Source organism: Ovis aries, chromosome 22 (assembly GCF_016772045.2).
Source record: "Ovis aries strain OAR_USU_Benz2616 breed Rambouillet chromosome 22, ARS-UI_Ramb_v3.0, whole genome shotgun sequence".
Lineage (NCBI taxonomy): Eukaryota > Metazoa > Chordata > Mammalia > Artiodactyla > Bovidae > Ovis > Ovis aries.
In genome coordinates this window covers 12,356,407-12,382,207 of record NC_056075.1, presented here as the reverse complement: position 1 = coordinate 12,382,207, position 25,801 = coordinate 12,356,407, and the positions used below count along the sequence as shown (strand labels likewise).

The following is a 25,801-nucleotide window of genomic DNA, read 5'->3' as shown; positions in this document are numbered from 1 at the left end:
TAATATCCACCCACCTACAGTTACACACACATATAGACATGCACACATACAATTAATTACACGTGTGTGTGTGTGTGTGTGTTTAACCCATTGAGACCAAAAAGTCATGTTGGTCAATGACCTAGTAGGGTCTCCATTCTACATCCCCACAGAGTTTGGAAGTATTTATGGGGTTTGGCATAGAACACAAAAGGCTCGTGATCTCACCTACATTCATTTTCCTTCGAGTGCTTGCAATTTATTCATTGCCTAATTTAGGCTTACCAGACTAAATATTCTAGATTTGTACTTACTAGCTCTCAGTTTCCTTTATGATCAGCTCAAATTGTGCGCCCCTCAGAAGACATCATTTAGAACCTAGGTGCTTACTCCACAGACAATCTTCCCCCTTACTAGGGGCCAGTGGGCCCCTTTCCTCCAGTGACCCAAGCCCTGCTGACAAGATGAGGTTTGTTCAAGAACTGAACACTTTAGTTCCTTTCTTTTCCTTACTTTCTTCTCACCTTTGAGAAGCTTCAGCTGCACCCTCACTCTCTTCACTAAAGCACGGTAGATGTGAGCAGAAGTAACTGGGTTTCTGTCTTTATTTCCATTTCTGTCAGGAAGGGGTTCAATTTTCTGGCATAAATTCCTTCCCTGGATTCATGCCTATGGTCCTGGAAGAGTTTAGCCATCCATCCTTTAAAGTTTGATTGATTTGTCATTTTCTGATGCTGGAATGAGTTTGTTAGGGGAAATTTATGAACACATTACCCTAACTGGCAAGGGCTTTGAGTGCTTGAGGATTTCCTGAAGAGACACTCCAAGAACCTTCTGTGGCTTTTTGTTTTTCCTTAGGATGTGGTGCGATTTTCACGGTCTATTTGTTATAATGCTTCCCTGACGTAAAATACTCATACAGGGTAAATAAACTCTCCCTGAAATACTTCGAGTCTTTCCAATCTAGAAATCTGAGCTTAAGCTCCTTGCTTTAAACACACTGCACACAAATTACACACTGGAAGAGACAGCAAGTTCCTCTCGGACCCAGACAATACTTTTTACTGAGTGTACCCATTCTTAGCAGGTCTGAGTACACAGATTTGGTTTTTAGACATTTTGCTGCTATACTGTTGACTGTATAAAAATTAATTATTGGTATAAATTCTCACTGGATGGTGTTTTTCATCCTTTTCAGTCTCATTTAGTGCTTTTTTGCTTTGACTTTATTTTGTCTGATACTAACATTGCCCCTTCTGCATATTTTGGTTGCATTTACATGGTATCCCCTTGTCCACCTCTTTATTTTCATCCTCTCAGTGTCATCCTGGTATAAATGTGTCTCTTAGAAAACAGCAGACGTGTACGTCCATGCTCAGTTGCGTCCAACTCTGTGCGATCCTGTGGACTGTATCCCGCCACGCTCCTCTGTCCATGGGAACTTCCTGGCGAGAATACTGGAGTGGGAGGCCATTTCCTCCTCCAGAGGATCTTCCCCACCCAGGGATCGAACCCATATCTCCTGAGTCTCCTGCACTGCAGGCAGATGCTTTACCACTGAGCCGTCAGGGACACCCTCACAAAACAGCCTGGTTCATACTGTTCTACCCCATATAAGAGCAACTCTCTTTTAAAAGAGGCATTTAACTCCTTCATATTTATTGATTCGGGCATATTTCTGCCACTTCATTTCATGTTTACACCTATTTATTTACTAATGTGCTTAGCAAATATTTTCTCTGCTTCTTGTTGCTTCTCAGATATGGAGCCTTTGTAAATTGCATTTAAGTTGTGGCTGGAACCATGGTGATGTTGATGAATAATGAAAGTGCCGCTTTTGCTAGCATGCCTTGAAGAAAGAAAACTTGTCTTAAAGTTCATGATGTCTGAACTTGGTAAATCTTCTTGAAAGTGACTGCCATTGGGGTCTTGCTTAGTTGTGACGGGATTTAACTACAATAAAAGTGGTTTGGACTTAGAGCCAGCCTCGGGTTTGTATTTGCCCCTCACCCCCAACACACAGTTATGTGACTGTGGATATTTAATTAACCTCTGTATCCACTAATTTCTTCATCTGTAAAAATCCTGGGATGTGGAGAAGATTAAGTGAAGCAACAGGAGAGAGCGTTTTCCACAATTCTAGGCTTACTGCAGAGTCTTAACAATGTCTATATAAAAATAAAAACTCCACCTCTCTTGGTTTGTGGTGTGTTTCCTTTTCAGAGCTGGGGTCTGGTTGGTATGCAAGAAAGGGAGAAGGCATGTGAGCTATGTTATCTGCTTGTCATCACAAGAGGAGCCAAGTGGCAGGCCCTGCATTGAAGCGCATCCGGAGCACTGGGGTGGGCCTGGGAATTCCACGGCAAAGACTCTGAGATAAGCAAGCGCCAAGGGTGGGGCCTGCTGAATGGTTTGGGCTTCTACTGACCAGGGCCAGGGTCTTACAGGAAGAGAGATGATGAGGGAATCTGACTTCCAGAGCTGCCAAATAAGGAAGAATGTCATCTCTCTCTCCATTTCACCCGAGTAGGAATGTCAGCAACCAGAGCAACTCACCCCGCGCCATCTCGGGACCCCCAAACATGGTTTTGAAAGGTCCGAGGATAGCTCTGAGTTTCATGGTACATTAGGAAACATTTCTTTTATTTTTCAATATGTTTTCACACCATTCAAGTTTTTTTTTTTTTTTTCTCTTTCTTCTTTTGCAAAACATAATTCATCAAGAGGACAGCTGTCCTTTGAAGGCAGGAGTTGCTTTAAACATCACAAAGCTCCCATGATCCCAGCCCCCTCCTCGCCCAGCCTGATGAGCTTTGTCCAGGTTGGGGGTTCTGATCTCTTACTCACCCAGACTGCCTCCCCAGGGAGCCACTGGGTTGAGCCTCCAGAGGTCATTTCCTTGCCAAACATTCCTTTTCAGTGAGAGGACGTTTTCATCCCCTGGTAAACAATTCCAGCCCACATAAAGCAGACAGGGGTGCCTGTCCCTCTTCTTGCTCTCCACTTGGTTCTGAGCCCATTCCAACCCCAGAGGCGTCAGTCTGCTCTATAAATTCCTTTGTGAAACCTGAGCGCCTGGGCTCTGAAGGAGAGCAAAGATCTTGGAGGGGTTGCAGTTTCCCTTCTCTCTAAAGATCTGCTTGTGTTGGCAGCAGGAGGGTATGTTCTTCCAAACAGGCGCTTCCCTTTCTTACGTGAATTCAGTTCAGAAAGCACTGCCAGGCTCCTTCTAAGCAGGATAGGTAAGGCCGCCTCCCTTGCAGGTCTACACAGGAAAGAGATGACAGGCCTGGGGAGAGGGTGGAGGATTTTCTGAGGTAAAGGGTCTGAAACTCTTTCTCCAACGGTCACTACTGGGAGGGAAATGGCTCTGCTCATGGGAGGTGGGGGGCGGGCGTGGTGGCTGGGTCAGCCTTGAGATTCAGGTGATTTTTTTTTTTTTTTTTTTGAGAGAGAAAAAGATAGGAAGGAAGGGAAGAAAGAAAGAAAGACAGCAAAAGAAAGGATAGAAGAAAGAAGAAAAAAGAAAAAGAAAGAGGAGGATAGAGACACGTTTACTGGCGGGCCTTTCACTGAGCAATTGCGTCACACGCCCGAGTGCCTCACCACCAACTCCTCCAATTGCTTCCAGGGAGGTAGGAGGGGGGTTCAGGATTGGGAACTCATGTACACCCGTGGCAGATTCATGTCACTGTATGGCAAAACCAATACAGTATTGTAAAGTAAAATAAAGTAAAAATTAAAATTAAAAAAAAAAAGAAAAAGACACAGAAAAAAATAAAATAAAATTCATATTGTATCATTTCTTAACATATATGTTTCCTTGATCCTAGAGTTTGGAAATGAAGTAGTAAGTCACTAACTGATAGAATCTTAGGAAACTCATCTTTGAAAAGCGATGCATTGTTTTGGTGGCATTATAGGAGATAAAAAGAAGGGAAGCAGCCAGCTGTGGCCTTGCTGTAAGACTTTTGATTTTTGCATTGTATGGGTCTGTTGGAGTTTGCGGTCCAGGTTTTCTCCTGGGGAGACTCTGAACTCCCGTGTGTCGACAGGGGCCGACATCCTAATGCTCTCATCAGAAATGCCCCCTTGCTTGCTGTTTCCAGTTGGATCGGCGCAAATGGTGGAAAGCAGGTCATGGGAAAGCCATTCTGGCTGAGTGACTTTTCTTTCCCCCAACCTTCTGCCCAGCTGGCAGCACCAGGCTGGTGCTGGAGCCTCCCCAGGGAGCTCAAAACTGTGCTGACAGGCAGGGCACCGCTGGGCAGCCACGCCTGCCCCCTGGCCTCCATCCAGCCCTCTGAGCCCAAGCTGGGGCCACCTTTCCTGTTTGTTTTTCATTAAACATTGTTTACTGAATGCCTACTATGTGCCAGGGGCTGCTCTAAGGGCTTTTGGTACCCCAGTGAGAGAAACAGACAGACATACATCCCTTGCTTCGTGGAGTTGATGTCCTAAGGTTCCTATTTTACTAAGAGGATTTATTTATTTGTTTTAAAAATTTTAAAGGGACAGAAACATGGAAATACTACAATGAGTACCTGTATACTCTTCACATTCAACTGCTGACCTTTTAAAGCTATGCTCTTTCTTTTTCTTCCCACTTTTCTCTCTCAACACACAAACACACACACTGTTTTTTTAGCTGAACCATTTGAGAGCAGGCATAATGACACCTCACCCCTAAATAATTCAGAATGTATCTCCTAAGAATAAAGACATTCTCCTACATTATTTCAAAGTCACTATTACACACAAGAAAACTATCATTAAATCAAATATCATGTCTAAAATACAGCCCAAATTTAGATTTCTTTTCAGTTCAGTTCAGTCACTCAGTCATGTCCAACTCTTTGCGACCTCATGAATCACAGCACCCCAGGCCTCCCTGTCCATCACCAACTCCCAGAGTTCACCCAAACTCATGTCTATTGAGTCGGTGATGCCATCCAGCCATCTCATCCTCTGTCGTCCCCTTCTCCTCCTGCCCTCAATCCCTCCCAGCATCAGAGTCTTTTCCAACGAGTCAACTCTTCGCATGAGGTGGCCAAAGTACCAGAGTTTCAGCTTTGGCATTAGTCCTTCCAAAGAAATCCCAAGGTTGATCTCCTTCAGAATGGACTGGTTGGATCTCCTTGCAGTCCAAGGGACTCTCAAGAGTCTTCTCCAACACCACAGCTCAAAAGCATCAGTTCTTCGGTGCTCAGCCTTCACAGTCCAACTCTCACATCCATACATGACTACTGGAGAAACCATAGCCTTGACTAGATGGAGCTTTGTTGGCAAAGTAATGTCTCTGCTTTTGAATATGCTATCTAGATTGGTCATAACTTTCCTTCCAAGGAGTAAGCATCTTTTAATTTCATGGCTGCAATCACCATCTACAGTGATTTTGGAGCCCAAAAAATAAAGTCTGACACTGTTTCCACTGTTTCCCCATCTATTTCCCATGAAGTGATGGGACCAGATGCCATGATCTTCATTTTCTGAATGTTGAGCTTCAGGCCAACTTTTTCACTCTCCTCTTTCACTTTCATCAAAAGGCTTTTTAGTTCCTCTTCACTTTCTGCCATAAGGGTGGTGTCATCTGCATATCTGAGGTTATTGATATTTCTCCCAGCAATCTTGATTCCAGCTTGTGTTTCTTCCAGTCCAGCGTTTCTCATGATGTACTCTGCATAGAAGTTAAATAAGCAAGGTGATAATATACAACCTTGATGTACTCCTGTTCCTATTTGGAACCAGTCTGTTGTTCCATAAGCACTGTACAGAAGGACACACCATATGAAATGATACATGTGTGGGCACTTACTCTGAAGGGAATACAGCACTAAATGTCAGCCAGAGTATCTTTGTGAAGAAAAATAATCAAGATACTTTTAAGCTAGAGATGGAGTACTGGTGTGGAAGCAGGGAGATCTGGATTGGAATCCCAGTTCTGTGTGACTTGGGTTGAACCATTTAATCTCTTCTAGTGTCACTTGCTCCATTGTATTTAATTAGGGAACTGGGCTAGAGGTACTGAAACCCTTTGTATGCACCAAAATTCGATGTTCTGAAGAGATTAGCAATATCTATTTATGAGAAGTGTTTTGAGTGAAAGAGGGGATTGTTCTTGTAAGATTTTAGGGGCAAAAACCTTACCTTTTATCTTTTTCTCCTCTTCATCTAACAAAACTCATTGTAAAAAGTGCTCAATCAACGTTTTTGGTGGTGATGATCTTTTCTGAAGCTAGAGTGAAAAAACAGACTGAACTGCCAAGATTTAGGTAAATTATTGAAAAAAAAAAAAAAGATGGTAAAATGAGAGCTTAAGCACTGGGATGTTTACAAAGGGAGGCCTCAGTCTTTAAAGTAGAAGGATCCTACCTGCTTGAACCTGGCCCTTCCTGATGGTCAGAGAATGAACTCAATGACTGCTTGGCGTTTTTCTTGGTCCTCAAGTTCTCTTCTTCCTAAAGAACCCAAACTTAAGATGTCTTGCAGCATTTTCTCCTTTATTAGGAAACTCCAAACTACACCAAGAAAAATTTTCTTCCAACACTCCTTACTTGAAGTCAGAAACCGCATTTTAAAAATAATTCTCCTCTGCTTTAATAAATTGGCTAAAAAGGTTAAATGGATTTTCTTTCTATGTTTGCAGTGACAGAAGCACTTATCTCTCACCCCAAGTGAATGTCCTATGTAATTGGATGTGCAGTAATTCTAAAGTTGCATCAAAATCTTTTCAGAGTGTTACTATGACAATCAGACTTCTTTTTCAAAAACCATTTCAGTGCAAACTGTTCATCATCCCACCGTCCATTCAGTACAATTTCATCTCATGAAGTCAGTTTAGCTTTTCAGGAAGTTTAGGGGCAGAAAGGGCAAACATTGTACATTCACAATAGCCGATTCTCCCACACACCCATCCTCCTCTGCGTGGTAATAGGTAGTCCACCCATCCTTATCACCATCTCACAATGCTGATTGTTAAAGGCTCTGCCTTACATATCTAGAGGTAGATAGAGTGGCTGAGACAGTAAAGAATCTGCCTGCAACGCAGGAGACCAAGGCTTGATCTCTGGGTCAGGAAGATCCCCTGGAGAAGGGAAAGGCTACCTACTCCAGTATTCTGGCCTGGAGAATTTCTATAGTTCATCGGGTCACAATCTGTATAGTCCATCAGACACGACTTTATGGGCCTCCCTTGTTGTACAGTCAGTAAAGAATCTGCCTGCAACTAAACCAGGAAGAAAGAGGAATTATGAACAACCTAATTACAAGCACTGAAATTGAAGCTGTGATCAAAAATCTCCCAAAAATCAAAAGCTCAGGACCAGATGGCTTCACAGGAGAATTCTATCAGACATTTAGAGAAGAGCTAATGCCTATCCTTCTAAAACTCTTTCAAAAAATTGCAGAGGAAAGAATACTTCCAAATTCATTCTATGAGGCCCCCATCACCCTGATACCAAAACCAGACAAAGACAACACACAAAAAAGAAAACTACAGGCCAATATCACTGATGAACATAGATGAAAAAATCCTCAACAAAATTTTAGCTAACAGAATTCAGCAATACATTACAAAGCTCATACACCATGATCAGGTTGAGTTTATTCCAGGAATGCAAGGATTCTTCGATATATGAAAATCAATGTGATACACCATAGTAACAAATTGAATGATAAAAACCATATGATAATCTCAGTAGGTGCAGAAAAAGCCTTTGACAAAATTCAGTACCCATTTATGATTAAAACTCTTCAGAAAATGGGCATAGAAAGAACCAACCTCAACATAGTGGAGGCTATATATGATAAGCCTACAGCAAACATTATTCTTAATGGTGAAAAACTGAAAGCATTCTCCCTAAGATCAGGAATAAGACAAGGGTGTCCACTTTCACCACTATTATTCAACATGTTTCTGGAAGTCCTAGCTACAGCAATCAGAGAAGAAAAAGAAATAAAAGGAATCCAGATTGGAAAAGAAGAAGTAAAGCTCTCACTGTTTGCAGATGACATGATACTGTACATAGAAAACCCTAAAGGTAGTATCAGAAAATTACTAGAGCTAATCAGCAAATTTAGCAAACTTGCAGGATACAAAATCAATACACAGAAATCACTTGTATTTCTATGTACTAACAATGAAAAATCAGAAAGAGAAATTAAAGAATCAATCCCATTCACCATTGAAATAAAAAGAATTAAATATCTAGGAATAAACTTAGCCAAGGAGACAAAAGAACTATACACAGAAAATTATAAGACACTGATGAAAGAAATGAAAGATGGCATAAACAGATGGAGAGATATTCCATGTTTGTGGGTAGGAAGAATCAATATTGTGAAAATGACTATTCTACCAAATGCAATCTACAGATTCAATGAGATCCCTGTCAAATTACCAACGGCATTTTTCATAGAACTAGAACAAAAAATTTCACAATTGAAACTGAATGAAATTCAAGCAAAATGAATTTCACAATTCTTATGGAAATACCCCGAATAGCCAAAGCAGTCCTGAGAAAGAAGAATGGAGCTGAAGGAATCAACCTTCCTGACTTCAGATTATACTACAAAGCTACAGTCATCAAGACAGTATGGCACTGGCACAAAAACAAAAATATAGACCAACGGAACAAGATAGAAAGCCCAGAAATTAACCCATGCACCTACCTTATTTTTGACAAAGGAGGCAAGAATATACAGTGGGGTAAGGACAGTCTCTTCAATAAATGGTGCTAGGAAAACTGGACAGCTACATGTGAAAGAATGAAATTAAAACACTTCCTAACACCATACACAAAGATAAACTGAAAATAGATTAAAGACTTAAATGTAAGACCAAAAACTATAAAACTCTTAGAGGAAAACATAGGCAGAACACTCAATGACATAAATCAAAGCAAGATCCTCTATGACCCACCTCCTAGAGTAAAGGAAATAAAAACAAAAGTAAGCAAGTGGGACCCGATTAAACTTAAAAAATTATTCACAGCAAAGGAAACTATAAGCAAGGTGAAAAGAACCCTCAGAATGTGAGAAAATAATGGCAAATGAAACAACTGACAAAGGATTAATTTCCAAAATATGCAAGCAGCTCATACAACTCAATGCCAAAAAACACCCAATCAAAAAGTGGGAAAAAGAACTAAACAGACATTTCTCCAAAGAAGACATGCAGATGGCTAACAGACATATGAAAAGATACTCAACATCACTCATTATCAGAGAAATACAAATCAAAACCACAATGAGATATCACCTCACACTTGTCAGAATCACCATCATCAAAAAATCTGCAAACAGTAAATGCTGGAGAAGGTGTGGAGAAAAGGGAATGCTCTTGCACTGATGGTGGGAATGTAAATTGATACAGCCACTATGGAAGACGGTATGGAGATTCCTTAAAAACTAGGAATAAAACCGCCATATGACCCAGCATTCTCACTCTTAGGCACATACCCTGAGGAAACCAAACTTGAAAAAGACACATGTACCCCATTGTTCATTGCAGCGCTATTTACAACAGCTAGAACGCAGAAGCAGCCTAGATGTCCATTGACAGATGAATGGATAAAGAAGTTGTGGTACAAACACACAGTGGAAAATTACTCAGCCATAAAAAGGAACACATGTGAGTCAGTTCTGATGAGGCGGCTGAACCTAGAACCTATTATACAGAGTGAAATGAGTCAGAAAGAAAAAGATAAATATCGTATTCTAACGCATATATACAGAATCTAGAAAAATGGTACTGAAGAATTTATTTACAGGGCAGCAATGGAGAAACAGACATAGAGAACAGACCTATGGACCTGGGGAGAGGGGAGGAGAGGGTGAGATGTATGGAAAGAGTAACATGGAAACTTACATTACCATATGTAAAATAGCCAATGGGAATTTGCTGTGGGGCTCAAGAAACTCAAAGAGGGGCTCTGTATCAACCTAGATGAGTGGGCTGGGGAGGGAGATGGGAGGGAGTTCAAAAGGGAGGTGATATATGTATATCTATGGCTGATTCATGTTGAGGTTTGATAGAAAACAACAAAATTCTGTAAAGCAGTTATTCTTCAATTAAAAAAAGAAGAAGTAGAAAAAGAAGAATCTGCCTGCAATGCAGGAGACCTGGGTTCAATTCCCAGGTTGGGAAAATCCCCTGGAGAAGGAAATGGCAACCCACTCCAGTATTCTTGCCTGGCAAATCCCATGGAGAGAGGAGCCTGGCAGGTTACAGTCTATGGGGTCACAAGAGTTGGACATGACTGCACGACTGAGCACAGCACAGCACCTGTGTTAGAGGCTTTGGAGAATGCACTCCGTGGCCCGCGAGTGGTGCTGCAGTCACGAGGGCTGTTTATTTCTATCTATTAATTCAGTGATTTTGAGATCTCAATAAAACTTTAGAGGCTCATAAATCATTTTGTTCAAAGCTCTGCTTTGGTAACTCGAGGAGTTGCGGGGATTTGCTCAACTAGTCCCAGGGCAGAGCCCGGATTAAAAGCCAGGTTCCCTAATTCCTCACCCCAGATCATTCATCTTTCACAGCTTTATACATTTATATATACAAAGGCTGCCCTCCTTGGTTTTGTGGCAGAAGCAGCATACTATGTGGCCTGCGGTTTTCCTTAAAAAAATTCAGTAAAACTGAAAACTCCCCAAGGGCAGGAGAGTTTGACTCTTGAAAGCATTGGTATATCTCTAGCTCTAAAAAATGCCTGACACATAGTGCTGCTGCTGCTGCTAAGTCGCTTCAGTCCTGTCGGACTCTGTGCGACCCCATAGACGGCAGCCCACCAGGCTCCCCTGTCCCTGGGATTCTCCAGGCAAGAACACTGGAGTGGGTTGCCATTTCCTCCTCCAATGCATGGAAGTGGAAAGTGAAAGTGAAATTGAAGTCGCTCAGTCATGTCGGACTCTCTGTGACCCCATGGACTGCAGCCTACCAGGCTCCTCGGTCCATGGGATTTTCTAGGCAAGAGTACTGGAGTGGGGTGCCATTGCCTTCTCCTGACACATAGTGGGGCCAAATAAATATTGATGGTAAATTTTATGTGTGTTTCCCACAGTCTTAGTAAAGGTGAAGTCTTTCACAATCAGAATTCTGATACTGGGATAAAGATGGCTTTACTGCCTCTATCTTCAAGGATATACATGTATATATTTATGTATGTATTCATTTAAATCTGTACCCTGGAGTGGTAATCTCAATGCTGGGTGGAAATTAGAATCAACTGGAAAGGTTTTGTTTGTTGGGTTTTTTTCTTTTTTAAGACAATACCTGGATATTAAAGTTTATATTCAGATTTCATTCACCTGGGTTGAGACCAGGGCATCAGCATCTTTTAAAAGATTTTCAGATGATTCTAAGATGCACCCAGCCCTGGAACCACCACCCTAGGAAAGGGCACTTGTGATATGCCCTAACTGGGAAATTACACTTGTTATGGTTGGTCAGCATTTGAAAAATGCTAATAAGATGCTCACACTCTAGAGGAGATTACCTAAGCACTTTATCTTTACCCCTAATTAGTATTAGAAGATTATTTGTTATTTAGCATTAAAATGTTGCTAATTATTTGTCATTGAAAGGAGATTTGAGATATGTGATTTGGCTAGGAAAGACTATAAAACTCCTACCAGGTGTTAGCTAAATACTTAGCCTCACTATGTGTCAGGCACTTTGCTATGTATGCTCTGTGGAGTCCCAGACTTATATATCCAGTACTAGGAACTGGTCAGATCTTGTCTGGGGTCATACATGGGAGGTTCTGTCAGCTGATTAGGCTAGCAAGTTAGCTAAAGCCTACTGCTAGAACGACTTCATTGGCCAGGCGCTGTCTTACAGTGTAAATGGCAGGGGCCACTTTCAGAAAGTTTACAGAACAGTCTGGCTGTGTATACCTGTTGGCTGACACAAATCCATAAGTGGGGCAGAATTTGGCTGCTGCTGCTGCTGCTAAGTCGCTTCAGTCATGTCCGACTCTGCGCAATCCCAGAGATGGCAACCCACCAGGCTCTGCAGTCCCTGGGATTCTCCAGGCAAGAACACTGCAGTGGGTTGCCATTTCCTTCTCCAATGCATACAAGTGAAAAGTGAAAGTGAAGTCGCTCAGTCGTGTCTGACTCTTAGCGACCCCATGGACTGCAGCCTACCAGGCTCCTCCGTCCAGGGGATTTGCCAGGCAAGAGTACTGGAGTGGGGTGCCATTGCCTTCTCCGGGAATTTGGCTAGAGACATAATTTACAGCAAGGCACCTGCTGCTGTCAGGTATGGGGAAGAGACCTACAGCCTTCACCCATCTCTACCAAAGGAAACTGCTGATATTTGCAAAAAGGCAGCTTGAAACTGGGTTGCGTACAGCAGTGTGCATGCAATTTTTATTCAGAGCCCTGGAAACAGGAGGACCTTGGTCTTGAGTCTATCCTTTGAGAGGAGAGGAAGGCAGATGCCTTCTGCTCAACATGTTCCCAGCACGTGTGGCTTTTCAAATACAGCTGATTCCATCCCTGGTTGGCAGGGAAGGGAAGGAACCTTGAACCTTGTTTGCTTCAATTCTATGACCTCCCTCTGGTATTTTTGAGGGTGTAACTGAACCTAGGCTTGGCTGGAGGGATACTTGGATTCCTAGTTGTGCCAAGTCAGCCATTTCTCAGAGCCAAGAGAGGTGAGGAGCAGCTGGGGCTGGGAAGGCAATTAGGGGGGATGGCAAAATGAGCAGTCACAAGTGCAGCAGCAGAGCAAGTGGCTTCCAGGCAGAGTCTGGCGACAGTCCTCAGAGTCCTTCCTCTTTGTATCAAGGTGGGTGCTCCGAGGGCAAGGAGTGTTAGTAACCATACCATTTTAGGTGCTATAAAATACCTTGGATTGTAGCAAATAAGAGACCATTTTGGAAAACAGCCTAAATGTCCACAAATAGGAGAGTGGTTAAATAAGCAAGGGTATGTCCACACACAGAAATCCATGTGGTGGTTGAAGATAATGAGACAGACTCATCCGTGCTGGTAGAAGATAATCTTTAAGACACATGATCAAGAGAAACACACCAAATCAGCACTCAGCAAGATTGCAATTAAGCAACCTTCTCTCTGCATTGTTTTAATTTTTATAACATATTTATGTTACTTACATAGTCAAGAAAACATAGTAAAAATAAGAAGTCTGAGTAGATAAGTGTAAAATGTCCTAAAATTTGGAAGGACAAAACTGTCCTTGGAGCTGAGCTATGGCACATGAACCCTGGTGGTGCTGGGGCACATCTCTCAAACTCTGGGTGACAATAATAAACGCTTTAGACCCCACGTCTCTGCCCCTCACTTCCTTACCTGTAAATAGGATTATAATTCTGGTCTCATTGAAATGCACAAATCCTGAGAGGAAGGAGAAAAGGCTCTTGAGATGACTCTGGCCAATCTCAGGGACCATTTCCCTGCTCATTCTGGCCATAGGTGGTTGACACTGGGTTGCTCAATCATTCTAGAACCAATTTGTCTTAATTCGTCTTGATAAGGAAAGGTTATGCCTTGTTTGAGGTTGTGATCAAGTCAAATGTACAAATTTCAGAACTTACTCCACTAGGGGAACTTTTATGGAAAGGAAGCTCCTTAAAAGCAAGGAAAAGAAAACTCTCCTCCAGTTGCGAAGTTTGGTTCTCAATTTTGATGAATAGGAATGATTGAAAATACAATTTCATCTGATCCATTGTTAGGGAGCTAAGTGTATCTAGAATCTCTTTTGAAAAGCAAAATTCTCTCATGTTTTACGATGACCAATGGGATCAATGCCGGAAGTGGTGAGTGGAGAGGCAGGCAGAATTTACTCACCTGATGATACCTGGTCAAGCCTTCCTCAAACGTCATCCTCTGCAGTTTTCTTTAGACCTATTGGACTCTCCTGCATAAAACCAGGCAGGTTTGAGGGGATAATTGAATGACCAGATGAAGAAATAAGCTTGGAGTACCACCCCACCCACTTCCCCCCCTCCTTTTTTTTTTGAGATATCCTAAACACTGGGATTTGTTTGGAAGGAATGATGCTAACGCTGAAACTCCAGTACTTTGGCCACCTCATGCAAAGAGTTGACTCATTGGAAAAGACTCTGATGCTGGGGGCGGAGGCGGGGGGAATTGGGGGCAGGAGGAGAAGGGGCAGAGGATGAGATGGCTGGATGGCATCACTGACTCGATGGACATGAGTCTGAGTGAACTCCGGGAGTTGGAGATGGACAGGGAGGCCTGGCATGCTACGATTCATGGGGTCGCAGAGTCGGACACGACTGAGTGACTGAACTGAACTGAACTGAACTGAAACACGGAAGGACCTTTTAATAGGTCTTGGTTGGGCCCTGAGTGGGTCTAGGTCTGAACTACTCCGGAAAATGTGCTCTGGCCTCAGTGATTCTCTGCTTCTGATGGATGGAATCCAAACTCCTCAACCTAGCATCCAGCAACCAGCTGTGTGTCTGCAGCCAGTGACTTGACACGGTTCTGTGCCTCCATGCCCTCTCTGCAGAACGGAAGCATTGGCCTTGCTTGAACTTTGAGGGCATTAACAGCTCTGGGATTCAATATCCAAGACACTTCAACAACCCGTGACCCTTCCTAAAGGAGATCTCCTAAGGCTCCCCTCAGTTTGGGTCAGGCCTGGAACAAAGAGACTAAGATAAGAAATGGTAGGAAAAGTTTAATGGCTACTTCTTATTTAAAGGAACCAGTGAAAATGGTCATAGCTGTCTCCACCTCAAAGAAAACACCGGGAAATTTCATTTTACTAAAACCCCTTTTAGGATAGGAGACTAGAACAGATACCCAGGTAATTGGGAGGGTCCCTCTTCGTCAGCACTTTGGTGGGGACGCAGGTGGGGGGTGTCAATGTGTCATTCTGAAAATTTCAGCAAAACCACCCCCAGGCTGATGAGGGGAAAGGAGAGATTGGCAGCCATGTGTGCTGAGTGGGGTACGTTTGAGAGAGTGATAGACACAGAAGGTCAACATAACATCTGATGAACATACTTCTCCATTCACACTCCCTTTCTCTCACTCTCCCCTCCTTTCTTTCACTGAAAAAAAAAAGTTTTAAAATGGCTTTGGGGATAGTAATTCTAGTTTCTCCTTGGACCGTAAAGAGACGTAAACAGTTTTACATAATTTAACACTTCAGAGATGAGAAACCAGGAACAGAGGTCTTTTTCCACTTCAACCCAAACCCTTTGTTCCTCTGGCAACCTGTCTCAAACCTTTATCAGAATTACCTGAGTGCTTTGAAAAACACGGCCTCCTAGGACTCAGCCATAAATTGACACAGAATGTCCTGGAGTGGGGCCCAGGGACCTGCAGTTCTCACCAGCTCCTGCAGGTGTCTTTTCGCCACAGCAACAGAACTGCGGCTCAATGACCTGATCAAGGTCATACTGTTACTAACAATCGGCCTCATAAACTATCTCAGGACATTTTGAAACTTTTTTGAATAAAAATTGTTCCAGTAAGTATGCTGTTTTAGAAGACAGTAAGCATGTCATGTGCTAATTATGGGCTGTGACACCATAAAATACAAGTGTATTACTGAATGCTTTCAATTTCTTATAATGATGGTAAGGTGGCATGTCATGGGGCCTTTTTAGCCCTCGACATCACTCCAGAGGATTCCAAACAGATATAGACAAGGGCCACTAGGACCTGGGTCCTTTCCTCTCGGGCTGTTTACCCATGGGAATAGGATGTCCTAAAGCAACACTTCCCCCAAGTGACGTGTTGATAAGTCTGGTTATCAGAAAGATATTACTGGCGGTGTGATACGCAGGCCATTTACATTTTCTTGATAGGGTTAGTCATATGAAAGCTGACAAAGAAGGAAAAGGAGCAGCGGTGTGGCGCAATGTCAACAGACAGCTGTCCTCTGGCTCCCTGATAAATAGGATGACTTGCATTGCTGAGCGGTGCGGTCACTGCCAAAGGAATGGCCCTCTCACATTTCTTCCTGATTCACATATTCAGTGGGGTTACTTGTCATCCCCTCCCTCTCCTGCTTCCCAGACACTGAGTCTGAAATGAAAAATTCACCTGCCTCTGAGTTGGCCCCAGGAGGGAGGGGGGGCAGGGGTGTTACTTGGGTTCCCAGGTTGGAAGATTATCTCACCCAGCTCTAGCTATATAAGCTCACTGGAGCAGATGGGCTCCCCAGGGCAACTCAAGGGTTCATTCCTCAGGAGGAAAACAGACTGACGAACTTCGGGGCAACATGATGGTTCTGAAGGTAGAAGAGCTGGTATGTAAAGCACATTATTTTTATGCAGTGAAAAATGGTGCAGCCTTGACTTTTATTTGAAAATTGAAACGCTCTTTTCTTCCAGGCAAAATGCACAGGTATTCTGAAAAATGTCATATATGGAAAATGGTTGATTTATGTGATGAAATAAGTAAAATTAGAAAAAAAGGAGCTGGCAGTAATGAATTCTCTACATAGTCCCTATTTATTATCTTCTCCTTTGGTTTTATCACTGAAGTGTGGAATCATGTACAGTAATCAAAGTGCCTTAGGGGAAAAGTTCTATTGCAACAATATATATCTGGAAACCATAGGAAGGCAAGGGATCAACAAAAGTACTGAAAATGAAAGAATTTTAACATCTTTGGTGGGGAGGTGGGGGGAAGAGGTTGGGATTTTCTTAGGAGAAACATGATTAAGTGGGTTAAAAGCAGATTTAAAGATACCAACCTAACCTAAACCTTGATTTAACCAATAGAAGAGAACAAGTATCTGAAGGTATTCCTGGAACACTGGGGCAGCGCATCACAGCCTGAGCTCTGAGAGTGCATTGCTCTGAGGCCACTGTCAGCAGGGAGGAAGGGCCAGGGGACCTCCTGCAGCATCCTTTATGGAGAAGGACCCCAGGACGGACTCTGCTATTCTGACCCTGCCACCTTCTTCCCTTGTAGGTTACAGGGAAGAAGAACGGCAGTGGGGATGCTGGGGAGTTCCTTCCTGAGGACTTCAGAGATGGAGAATATGAAGCTGCTGTCACTCTAGAGAAGCAAGAAGACCTGAAAACACTTCCGGCCCACTTTGTCAGCCTGGGGGAGCAACAGTGGGAAACTGAGAAACAGCGAGAGGCAGAGGTAAGGGCCTTCTGTGAAATTCACTAGTGGGAGGTTGGGGATGGCGTAGACAAAGGTGCCAGATAGGAGGGAGATGAGAGAGAAACCAAATAAATGCAGCCATTCCAAAGGTATTTCTTTATCAATTTCTAACTTATAAAGAAGCAGCTTCTATGGAACAGGTTGTAGAAAATAATTCTTTGGCAAGGCTATGACCTCTGGATTCTGAATCAATCACCGAATGGTCTACGACTGTGTTTTGACTGAGAGACTTGGAAAGAGAAAAGTGTCCAGTGAATTTCTGACGTCTTATATTGTCTAATTAATCCCAAGGAAGGGAGCCTTCTTTTTCTCAGTAATGTGGTTTGTGGTTCATGGATCATTGTTTGACTGTGGCAACTTTCTGTGTCGACAAAATGCGTTGCTGGGTGAATTTTCATTACTTACTAACCACAGATGTAGTCCCCAGACAGTCTGTTTCATGAGCCCCACTCAGTGAGCCACCTAAAAGACACTGGCATTGAAATTTAAGAGTTTGAAACTTATTAGTAAAGTCTTTTCAATTAAAAAAATTCATGAGCATGATAAAAAAAAATTCTACAGAAATCTGGGGTCTGTTTATGGAAATAATTACAAAATCATCACTTAGAGACTAGATTCTATCTTCAACAAGAAGCTGGCGCTACAAGCAAGGGAAGTGAAGATAAAGGCAATTAGCTGAAAAATTTGACCCCTAAATACTTAATAAGAAAGCACTAAGTCCAAGTCAAAGATTTATTATAAATATTTTTTTAAATCTTTTTGCTCAAACTGTTCACATACTGAGCTCAGACCTTGCAGATTTTGTTTTGACACAACCAGAATGCTTGTCAGTAGAACTCGCCATATTTTGAAACATGGATTTCTTTTTTAGCTCAAGAAGAAAAAACTAGAACAAAGATCAAAACTGGAAAATTTAGACGATCTTGAAATAATCATTCAACTGAAGAAAAGGAAAAAATACAGGAAAACAAAAGTTCCAGTTGTGAAGGAACCTGAGCCTGAAATTGTGGTAAGCACTGCTTGGCTTCCTTGTGTCGTGGGGGGTGGGGGGAGTTGGTCGCTCAGCCATGTCTGACTGCAACCCAATGGTCTGCCTGTCAGTCTCCTCTGTCCATGGAACTCTCTGGGCAAGAATACTGGAGTGGGTTGCCATTTCCTTCTTCAGGGGAATCTTCCCAACTCAGATATTGAACCTGGGTCTCTTGTATTGCAGGCAGATTCTTTATCGTTTGAGCCACCAGGGAAACCCTCGGCCTTAGGCTACAAGGAAATAACTATCTGTGGAGGGTTTGACTGAATGTTGGAAAGCCCATGGTAACTCTCACGCTGTTTTTTTTTTAAACTTTAGACAGAACCTGTGGATGTGCCTAGGTTTCTGAAAGCTGCCCTGGAGAATAAACTGCCAGTAATAGAAAAATTCTTGTCAGACAAGAACAATCCAGATGTCTGTGATGAGGTAAGGCTTATACAAAGCACTGCAAAATCCAGCTTGTTAATTTTGTATTTCTTATGCTTTACTGCAGGCTTGCTCGTCTGGTGCCAGAAATCAATCCACCTGAAACCGTCTCCCCAGCTGCTGCCACATATGCCAGTAGCATAACAGGGGAGTGCAGTGGGCCAGAGAAAGAAATGCTGGATCAGTGCTATGGATTGCTTTATTTTTTTGCACTCTCATTTTCTTCCCACTGCTTTTTCAGTTTGCCTTTAATTTTGAGATCTTTGGGATAGACTTTTAGTATGGCAGGACCAACCACTCATGACTGGAGAAATATATTGTTAGCATTAGCTTTGACTGGACCCAAATATATCAGCTCTACACAGGGAATCTCTGGCCCGGAGTTCATGTGTTGGTTCTATCAGTACTCACTTATTTGATTCTTGGCAGCCAATCTGCATTTTCTGGACCTCCGTTTCCTTATCTAAAAAGAGAGGGTATTGGGATGGAATAATGCCTGATAGTGTTCCAGCACAAATAGCCTATTAATCCATCTGCGAGTGAGCTCAGTAGTCTCCGACTCTGCGACTGCACAGACTGTAGTCTGCCAGGCTCCTCTGTTCATGGGGTTTTTCAGGCGAGAATACTGGAGTGGGTTGCCGTTTTCTTCTCCAGGGGCCCTTCCTGATGCAGATATGGTATCTGCTGCCTCCTATGTTTCCAGCATTGGCAGGCAGATTTTTTACCACTGAGCCACCTGAAGTGAAAGTGAAAGTGTTAGTCGCTCAGTTCTGTCTGACTCTTTGTGACCCCGTGGACTGTAGCCCGCCAGTTCCTCTGTCCATGGCATTCTCCAGACAAGAATACTGGAGTGGGTTTCTGTTCCCTTCTCCAGCGGATCTTCTCGGCCCAGAGATCAAGCCTGGGTCTCCTGCATTGCAGGCAGATTCTTTACCCTCTGAGCCACCAGGGATACCACCTGGGAAGCCCATTAATCCATTATTTGAAGCCAATTTATCAGACATCACTAATCCTTTTTTGACTCCTTTCCCCTAAGAATTGGAATGGGGAATCATTTCTGAAGCTGAAAGAAAAATGTCTTTCGTTATCTTAAAAATGAATACTTTTTGATAGTCAACCTAACAGCAGTCCCAAAGGAAGGAAATAGCCTGAACTGCATGGCAGATACTACAGAAATTATGAGGGCACAAAACACAAGAAAGGGTAGTTTTGAATCTTTAAGTCCACATGCCTCGACGAAGACCTCTAATCACTTAGAAACGTGTATTGCAGGAGATGCAAATTTCAGTTGCGGAATAATTGTTCCAGTCGATAATTTTAGTAAATTTGACATTTCTAACTCATAAAGAAGAACTCAAGTTTCTATCAGCTAGGTCATCAGAATCCCCAGCTTCCTATTTCTTAGAAAGGATTTATACTCAGTTTTATATGCATTGCTCTCTCTCACTCTTTTTAAAACCTCTATTCTGACAGTATAAACGGACAGCTCTTCACAGGGCATGCTTGGAAGGACATTTGGCAATTGTGGAGAAGTTAATAGAAGCTGGAGCCCAGATCGAATTCCGTGATATGGTAAATATATCTCTTTGTTTGGAAATGAGCCAAAGTAAGTAGACTCTGTGAAGCTTGAGAAAATCTACAATGAAAAATGGGGCCAATTGTATTGAAGATTGATCTGAGAGAACTAGGCAGAAGCTTATTTCTCCATACAAAGGGAAGTTGGGAGATGGAACTAGGTCATGTGGAAAGTATTTTCCATACATACTGAAAAGGAGAGGAGTATTTCAGGGAAAAGAAGGAAGTGAGAGCTGTTGGACAGAATTCAATATTCTCATCAAAGACCTGGGTCGTTATCAAGTCAGTAGCCTTACTGAGAAGTAATACAGTCAACTCTTGCCTTTCAGCATCCCTATCCTTCCATCATACGTGGCCACCTGCTCCTGACCCTTGGCTGCCAATAACATCTCAGAATTCTCTAGGTGCACACCTTATTTGATAGATGCTGATTGCCATCAGTGAGATTTGGGGCTAGACTGCCCACAAAATGAATTGCATCTATGGGAAGTTAGCTGCTATTCAGATCTCAGTAATTCAACCACTGTGATTTCTATGCAGACCAGTATATAGTATATCCTACGAAATGAAGATTGAGCTGGGGGGAAAAATGCTTTATTTATTTAAATACAGCTCAATTTGACTTTTCAAGCAGAGTGGAAAAGGGACTGGAAAAGCCTAAAGTATTTGGCTAAAACTGAACCCAGAAGATACACACACAGAAAAACAAGTAAAGAAACAAAATATAAAGTTTGCGCGAAAAGACACAAAAATTCATGAGCATGATATTTGGAGGGCCAGGGATATACCAGATTTTCTACTGTGATTAAGTGCAGTAACCACAGACGAGGACGGCGGAGGTAGATGACGGTGTGCTGGCGGAAGACAATAGGGACACCGGAAGAGGCGTGTCTCTTCCAAAAGATGAATATTTTCGGAAGGAACTACTTCTTTTCTGCCAGAATTTTAAAATCCGTACATTTGTCTGGAACTTTTGAGTTTATCTGGCAAAAGTGGTTAAACGTTCCAGGCACACTGTGGGTTGGCATAACTCTTCCGCCACTTACTAGCTGTGTTTCCTCGGGCAAAAAATTTGTATAGTTTGGAGGCTCCTTTTTCTCATTTGCAAAATGAGCACAGGAACGCCCACTTCCCTATGCTGCCAGGAGCATCCATGCGTCTGAAGTAGGTGGCACCATGTGGGCACCACGAAATTCTCAGTACGTTTTAATTCTTATCCTCTCTTAAAAAGATTAGGTTTATCGAGAACCTCCTAATGACGCAAACATGCACATAGATACATACACAGGAGAGCATACACTCACGTTCGCACATTTCTGCCAAAACATTTGGCAAGAGATTTGAACTACAATAGTTAGAACTGGCAACCTAGACCAGGACAGCCCAGTGCCATCACAGATGCCCTAGCAAACCTGGTATTCCTAGGTCTTAGAAACCAAGAACTAATTCCTCTGACCAGGTTCCTCTTCCACTGAGTCATGTCCTTTTACCTCCCTCTTATAGCTTGAATCCACAGCAATCCACTGGGCAAGCCGCGGAGGAAGCCTGGATGTCTTAAAACTGTTGCTGAACAAAGGCGCCAAAATCAGTGCGCGCGATAAGGTAGTTCTCCTACCCCGTTCCCCTCCTCCCCTTCACACCTGCGTTGGGGCCTGGGACACCCTTTGTCCTCACGCCCAGGGACCCAACGGGCGCTTCCATTTCGTAGTTGCTCAGCACCGCGCTGCATGTCGCGGTGAGGACTGGCCACTACGAGTGCGCAGAGCATCTCATCGCCTGCGAGGCAGACCTCAACGCCAAAGACCGGGTGAGTAGGCCGGCAGAGTTCGGCCTCCTAAAACCTTCACTCGTTTATTGGGATCACCAGCCCTGCTGGGCATCCTTTCGGGACCCACTTCCTGGCCTCAGGCCCACTATTAGCCTCTGTTCTCTAGGAAGGAGATACTCCCTTGCATGATGCCGTGAGGCTGAATCGGTACAAGATGATCCGACTCCTGATTACGTATGGCGCCGACCTCAACGTCAAGAACTGTGTAAGTACTCGGGCCAGGGGCCTTGTTTGCCGGCTTTCTAATGAACAGAAGTATGGCTCACGTACTTGAAAATAGCCTCACAACGGTAGCATTTCGGGGGTCTTTTGATGATTTAAATGCTCCGTTCCTTCCCATAAGGATATTGCTGACCTTGGCAAGGACGCAGGTCACCTAGTCAGAGATGGGTAATGCCTAACACAGCATTTAGGAATTCTTTTAAAATTTGGTATTGAAAATAAAAGATGGTCAAACCACCCACCTTCACAGACACAAGCAGTGTCTGCCTTGGCCATCCCTGGCTGAGCTGGGCCGGGATAGTCAGGAATAAAGACACCCACCATTCCTGAAGCTTTTGAAAATTCCGCAGTGGTCCGTGCAGCCGAGGGTCAAGGAACTCAAATGATTCAACACTGAATCCGAGTGATTGTGAACAGTCCTTCCCCTCTTACAACAGCGTGAATGCTACCACTTTCTTACAGAGGTAGCCATGCGTTTGCCTTTATTTTTGAGCTAATTTCTATTCATTCTCCTCTTTGGTTTAGTTGCGCATCCCTCAAAATAGTTTCTTATATTTAGGCCCAGAAAATGCTTGTATAAATCCCTTTTACAAGTACATGTTAATTTAGCTTCATCTGTAAGCCAGGGAATGTAACCAGATTTTCCTCATGGTCCAATTCCTAGTCAAGCATCATCTAATACAAGCGTTAAAAATACCACTGGGAGGAATGAGTGTAAAGTACTGAAGAAGTAATTTGAAAGAGGCTTTTGGAGAATCACTTTACAAAGAAAGGGGAAAAAAAAACCCAGTCATCTTTTACTGTGAATCATTTCCTCCTCTTACTGTGTTACTATAAGACTGAGAGGAATACTTCATCATTCAAAAAAAAAAAAACCAAAAAAAAACCCTGTCTTGGTGACAGGAACAAAATAAAGCAATAAATAGAGACTGCTTGGGTTGGGAAAGTGTTAACAGTAGGGTCCCCTCATCCTTGATATGGGATTGATCTTATCAAATAATTTAAACCATCGGAAAGAGTAGATTCAACAAAACCCCCAAAGCTGCAGAAAATATAATTTTTTTCAGGCAGAGATCAAAAGCATATAGATTTGGAGAGACTGTGTAAATAGCCAGGGAATCACGAGATAAATTTCAATACAAAGGAGTTTAAGGAATTCATGGAAAAATAGCCCTAAATATACAAATAGGTCTCAGAGCTCTGCATTTTCAGTAAAAATCCAGCATAAAGGTTCTAGAACTATAAATGTCATTGACCCAATGGATGGATATTTCCAAAAAAGACTGCTAGGTTACTGGACACCATCTTGAAGGGAACTGTAAACACTACACTACTGTACCATTATTGTATCATTGTCCCAAACTCTGTCTTCACATCTGCTGATAAGTGTTCCCCACGGCACATGCTACAGGGTGAGAGGGTCCAAAATTAAGGTTGCAGGGACATTAACTCAAATCCGCCTAGGGACCAGGCAGATCACATAAATGACTTTATGGTGGCTGCAGGCTCTGTGCACATAAGGCAGCAGTCCTTCCCGAATCCAGTCCCTTCCTGCTCCATGAAACCATGGATATTGTGCGGCCAAGCCTTCCAGTTTTTTTTCAGAGAGATCACAGATTCAATTGGGAAATTTCCTAATTTCCAACTGTTGCCAATTAATTCCAATTTTTAAAAAATCTAAGCTCTGTTTGGGCCAAAACAGGTCTCTAGACTGATTTGCATCTCAAAGCTGCCAGTTTGCAATCTCTGGGATAAAGAGAGGCTTCTGAATAGATAGAGATGGAAAATTTTAGGACTTCTCAAATTGAAAGGCAAGAATTGAGAGGTGACATGATTTTAATTTTTGTAAATATCTTGAGACATAAAGTAAAAAAAATTTTGATCTCAAAAATCATTGATATCATCTCCAAGAAAAATAAATTTCCTGGGAGAGCCCAGTGTAACTTTTGAGCAGCTGTGAAAAACCTACTCCCTGGAGTGGTACCTGTGTAATTAAGCCAAGGTGTTGCAGCAGCTCATATCCCACCAGTTTTTATCAGTCAGGAATCATTTTCCAAACTGATAGGAACTGGATTTTGACCAGGTAGATACTGCTACCTCTCCATGCCCATTCTGCAGTACCTTGTATAAGTACAGAGGCATCTTTTGAATTTCACAGTGATTTGGCTTAAGCCTGCTATTTAGTGTCAAGGGACTAGGGATTTTTACCAACACCTGGGATACTCCCACAGTGGGGCAAAAAAACCAAACACCGCTGACCTGCTAATTTGAAATGCCAAAAGCATTCCTGTGAGAAACTGTAAAGGACTGGTTTGAAAATAAACTGCAAATCATAGTGGGAAACATAAAACACCTCAGTAACATATACCTATCCATTACCTCATTAAATACACACACACACACACAGGAGATGAACTTATAGACGCCTTCAAACTGGAAGTCAAATTCCCTCCTCTGTTTCGCTCAGGCTGGGAAGACTCCGATGGATCTGGTGCTACACTGGCAGAATGGAACCAAAGCCATATTTGACAGCCTCAGAGAGAACTCCTACAAAGCCTCTCGCATAGCAACATTCTGAGAAAAGCGATGACAAACGATTCCATTGGCTGCTCTGTACCAGCACATGGAAGGCGTTGCCCCAAAGAGCGACTCATAGAGAAATCCAGCTTCTGTTTATCAACCTGTTGTAAAGTGGCACCTAATGAGGTTTGGAGCACAGGGATGTAGGCATTGACATTTTCCGTAGTGAAACTCACTCTATTTATTTGTATTTATTCCAGTTAACTTATTTATTTACTGCGATACCACCGATACTCAGATCCTTTGTGATCATTCATTTGGTGAACAAGCTTAGTTTGTATGTGACACGTCAGAGCCTCCCCGTAGGTAGTTCTTACACTATGTTAACCAGCAATGCCTATGATGTATCACCTCACTCAGGTGAGATGTTTCAAGGTGATTTTGAAAGACAAAGGGGATTACTGCAGCCCTCTTTTCTCCTGCATTTTTAATGCTGAAGTTTGAGGCCATGGAAAGCCTGTAGCAGCAGAAGGGGAAACAGAATGAAAGTGATTCTGGGAAGACAGTAAAGCTGGCCAGTTGACGCCTGGGCCTGGTATTTCTCACCAAGTATGTACCAAGGTGAAGAGAATGTCTTGAGTGTACGTGGAAGGAACATGGGCCACTGGGCCGTGCAGAACCAAATGTGCTCAAAAAAGTGAAACTAACTGCAAACTGTAAATGTGTAAATGTGTATTATGTTGTATGTATATTTTATATTCATAATAAAAGCAGATTCTAAACCTCCTTCCTTCTTTAGTTCTGGTGGAAGGGCCATTTAGATGGGGTTTTGTCTTCCAAGCTTTTCAGATTATGAATGTTCTGTAGAACTGTGCTTCGCAGTATTTCATGTGTACACAGATCACCTGAGACTCTTGTTAAAATGCTGATTCTGATTCCTCCAGTGTGGGTGGGGCCTGAGATTCTGCATTACTGACAAGCCCCTGGGCAATGCAGAAGTGGTGGTATACCAGTCTTCAATGAGCAGCATGGCTGTGAAAAGTAGGAGGATACACAGGAGTTCAAGCTCTTTTGGCCCCAGTGATGGGGAG

At 42.8% G+C, this 25,801-nt stretch overlaps 1 protein-coding gene and 1 long non-coding RNA gene across 2 annotated transcripts; one reads left to right on the top strand and one right to left on the bottom strand.

The window, feature by feature from the left end:
* Window positions 1–4,419: 4,419 nt before the first annotated feature.
* Window positions 4,420–13,791, bottom strand: LOC132658405 (uncharacterized). Its single transcript, XR_009598032.1, has 2 exons — window positions 13,300–13,791; window positions 4,420–6,437 (listed from the first exon to the last, which is right to left on the bottom strand). It is a non-coding gene; the product is annotated as an uncharacterized LOC132658405 (long non-coding RNA).
* Window positions 13,792–16,158: 2,367 nt separating this feature from the next.
* ANKRD1 (ankyrin repeat domain 1) lies at window positions 16,159–25,493 on the top strand. Its single transcript, NM_001252178.1, is given in 9 exon segments — window positions 16,159–16,237; window positions 16,909–17,088; window positions 17,981–18,118; window positions 18,458–18,565; window positions 20,039–20,137; window positions 21,644–21,742; window positions 21,849–21,947; window positions 22,075–22,173; window positions 24,658–25,493. Coding segments are annotated over 9 exon segments (960 nt in total). The 5' UTR covers window positions 16,159–16,210; the 3' UTR covers window positions 24,769–25,493.
* The last annotated feature ends 308 nt before the right edge of the window (window positions 25,494–25,801 follow it).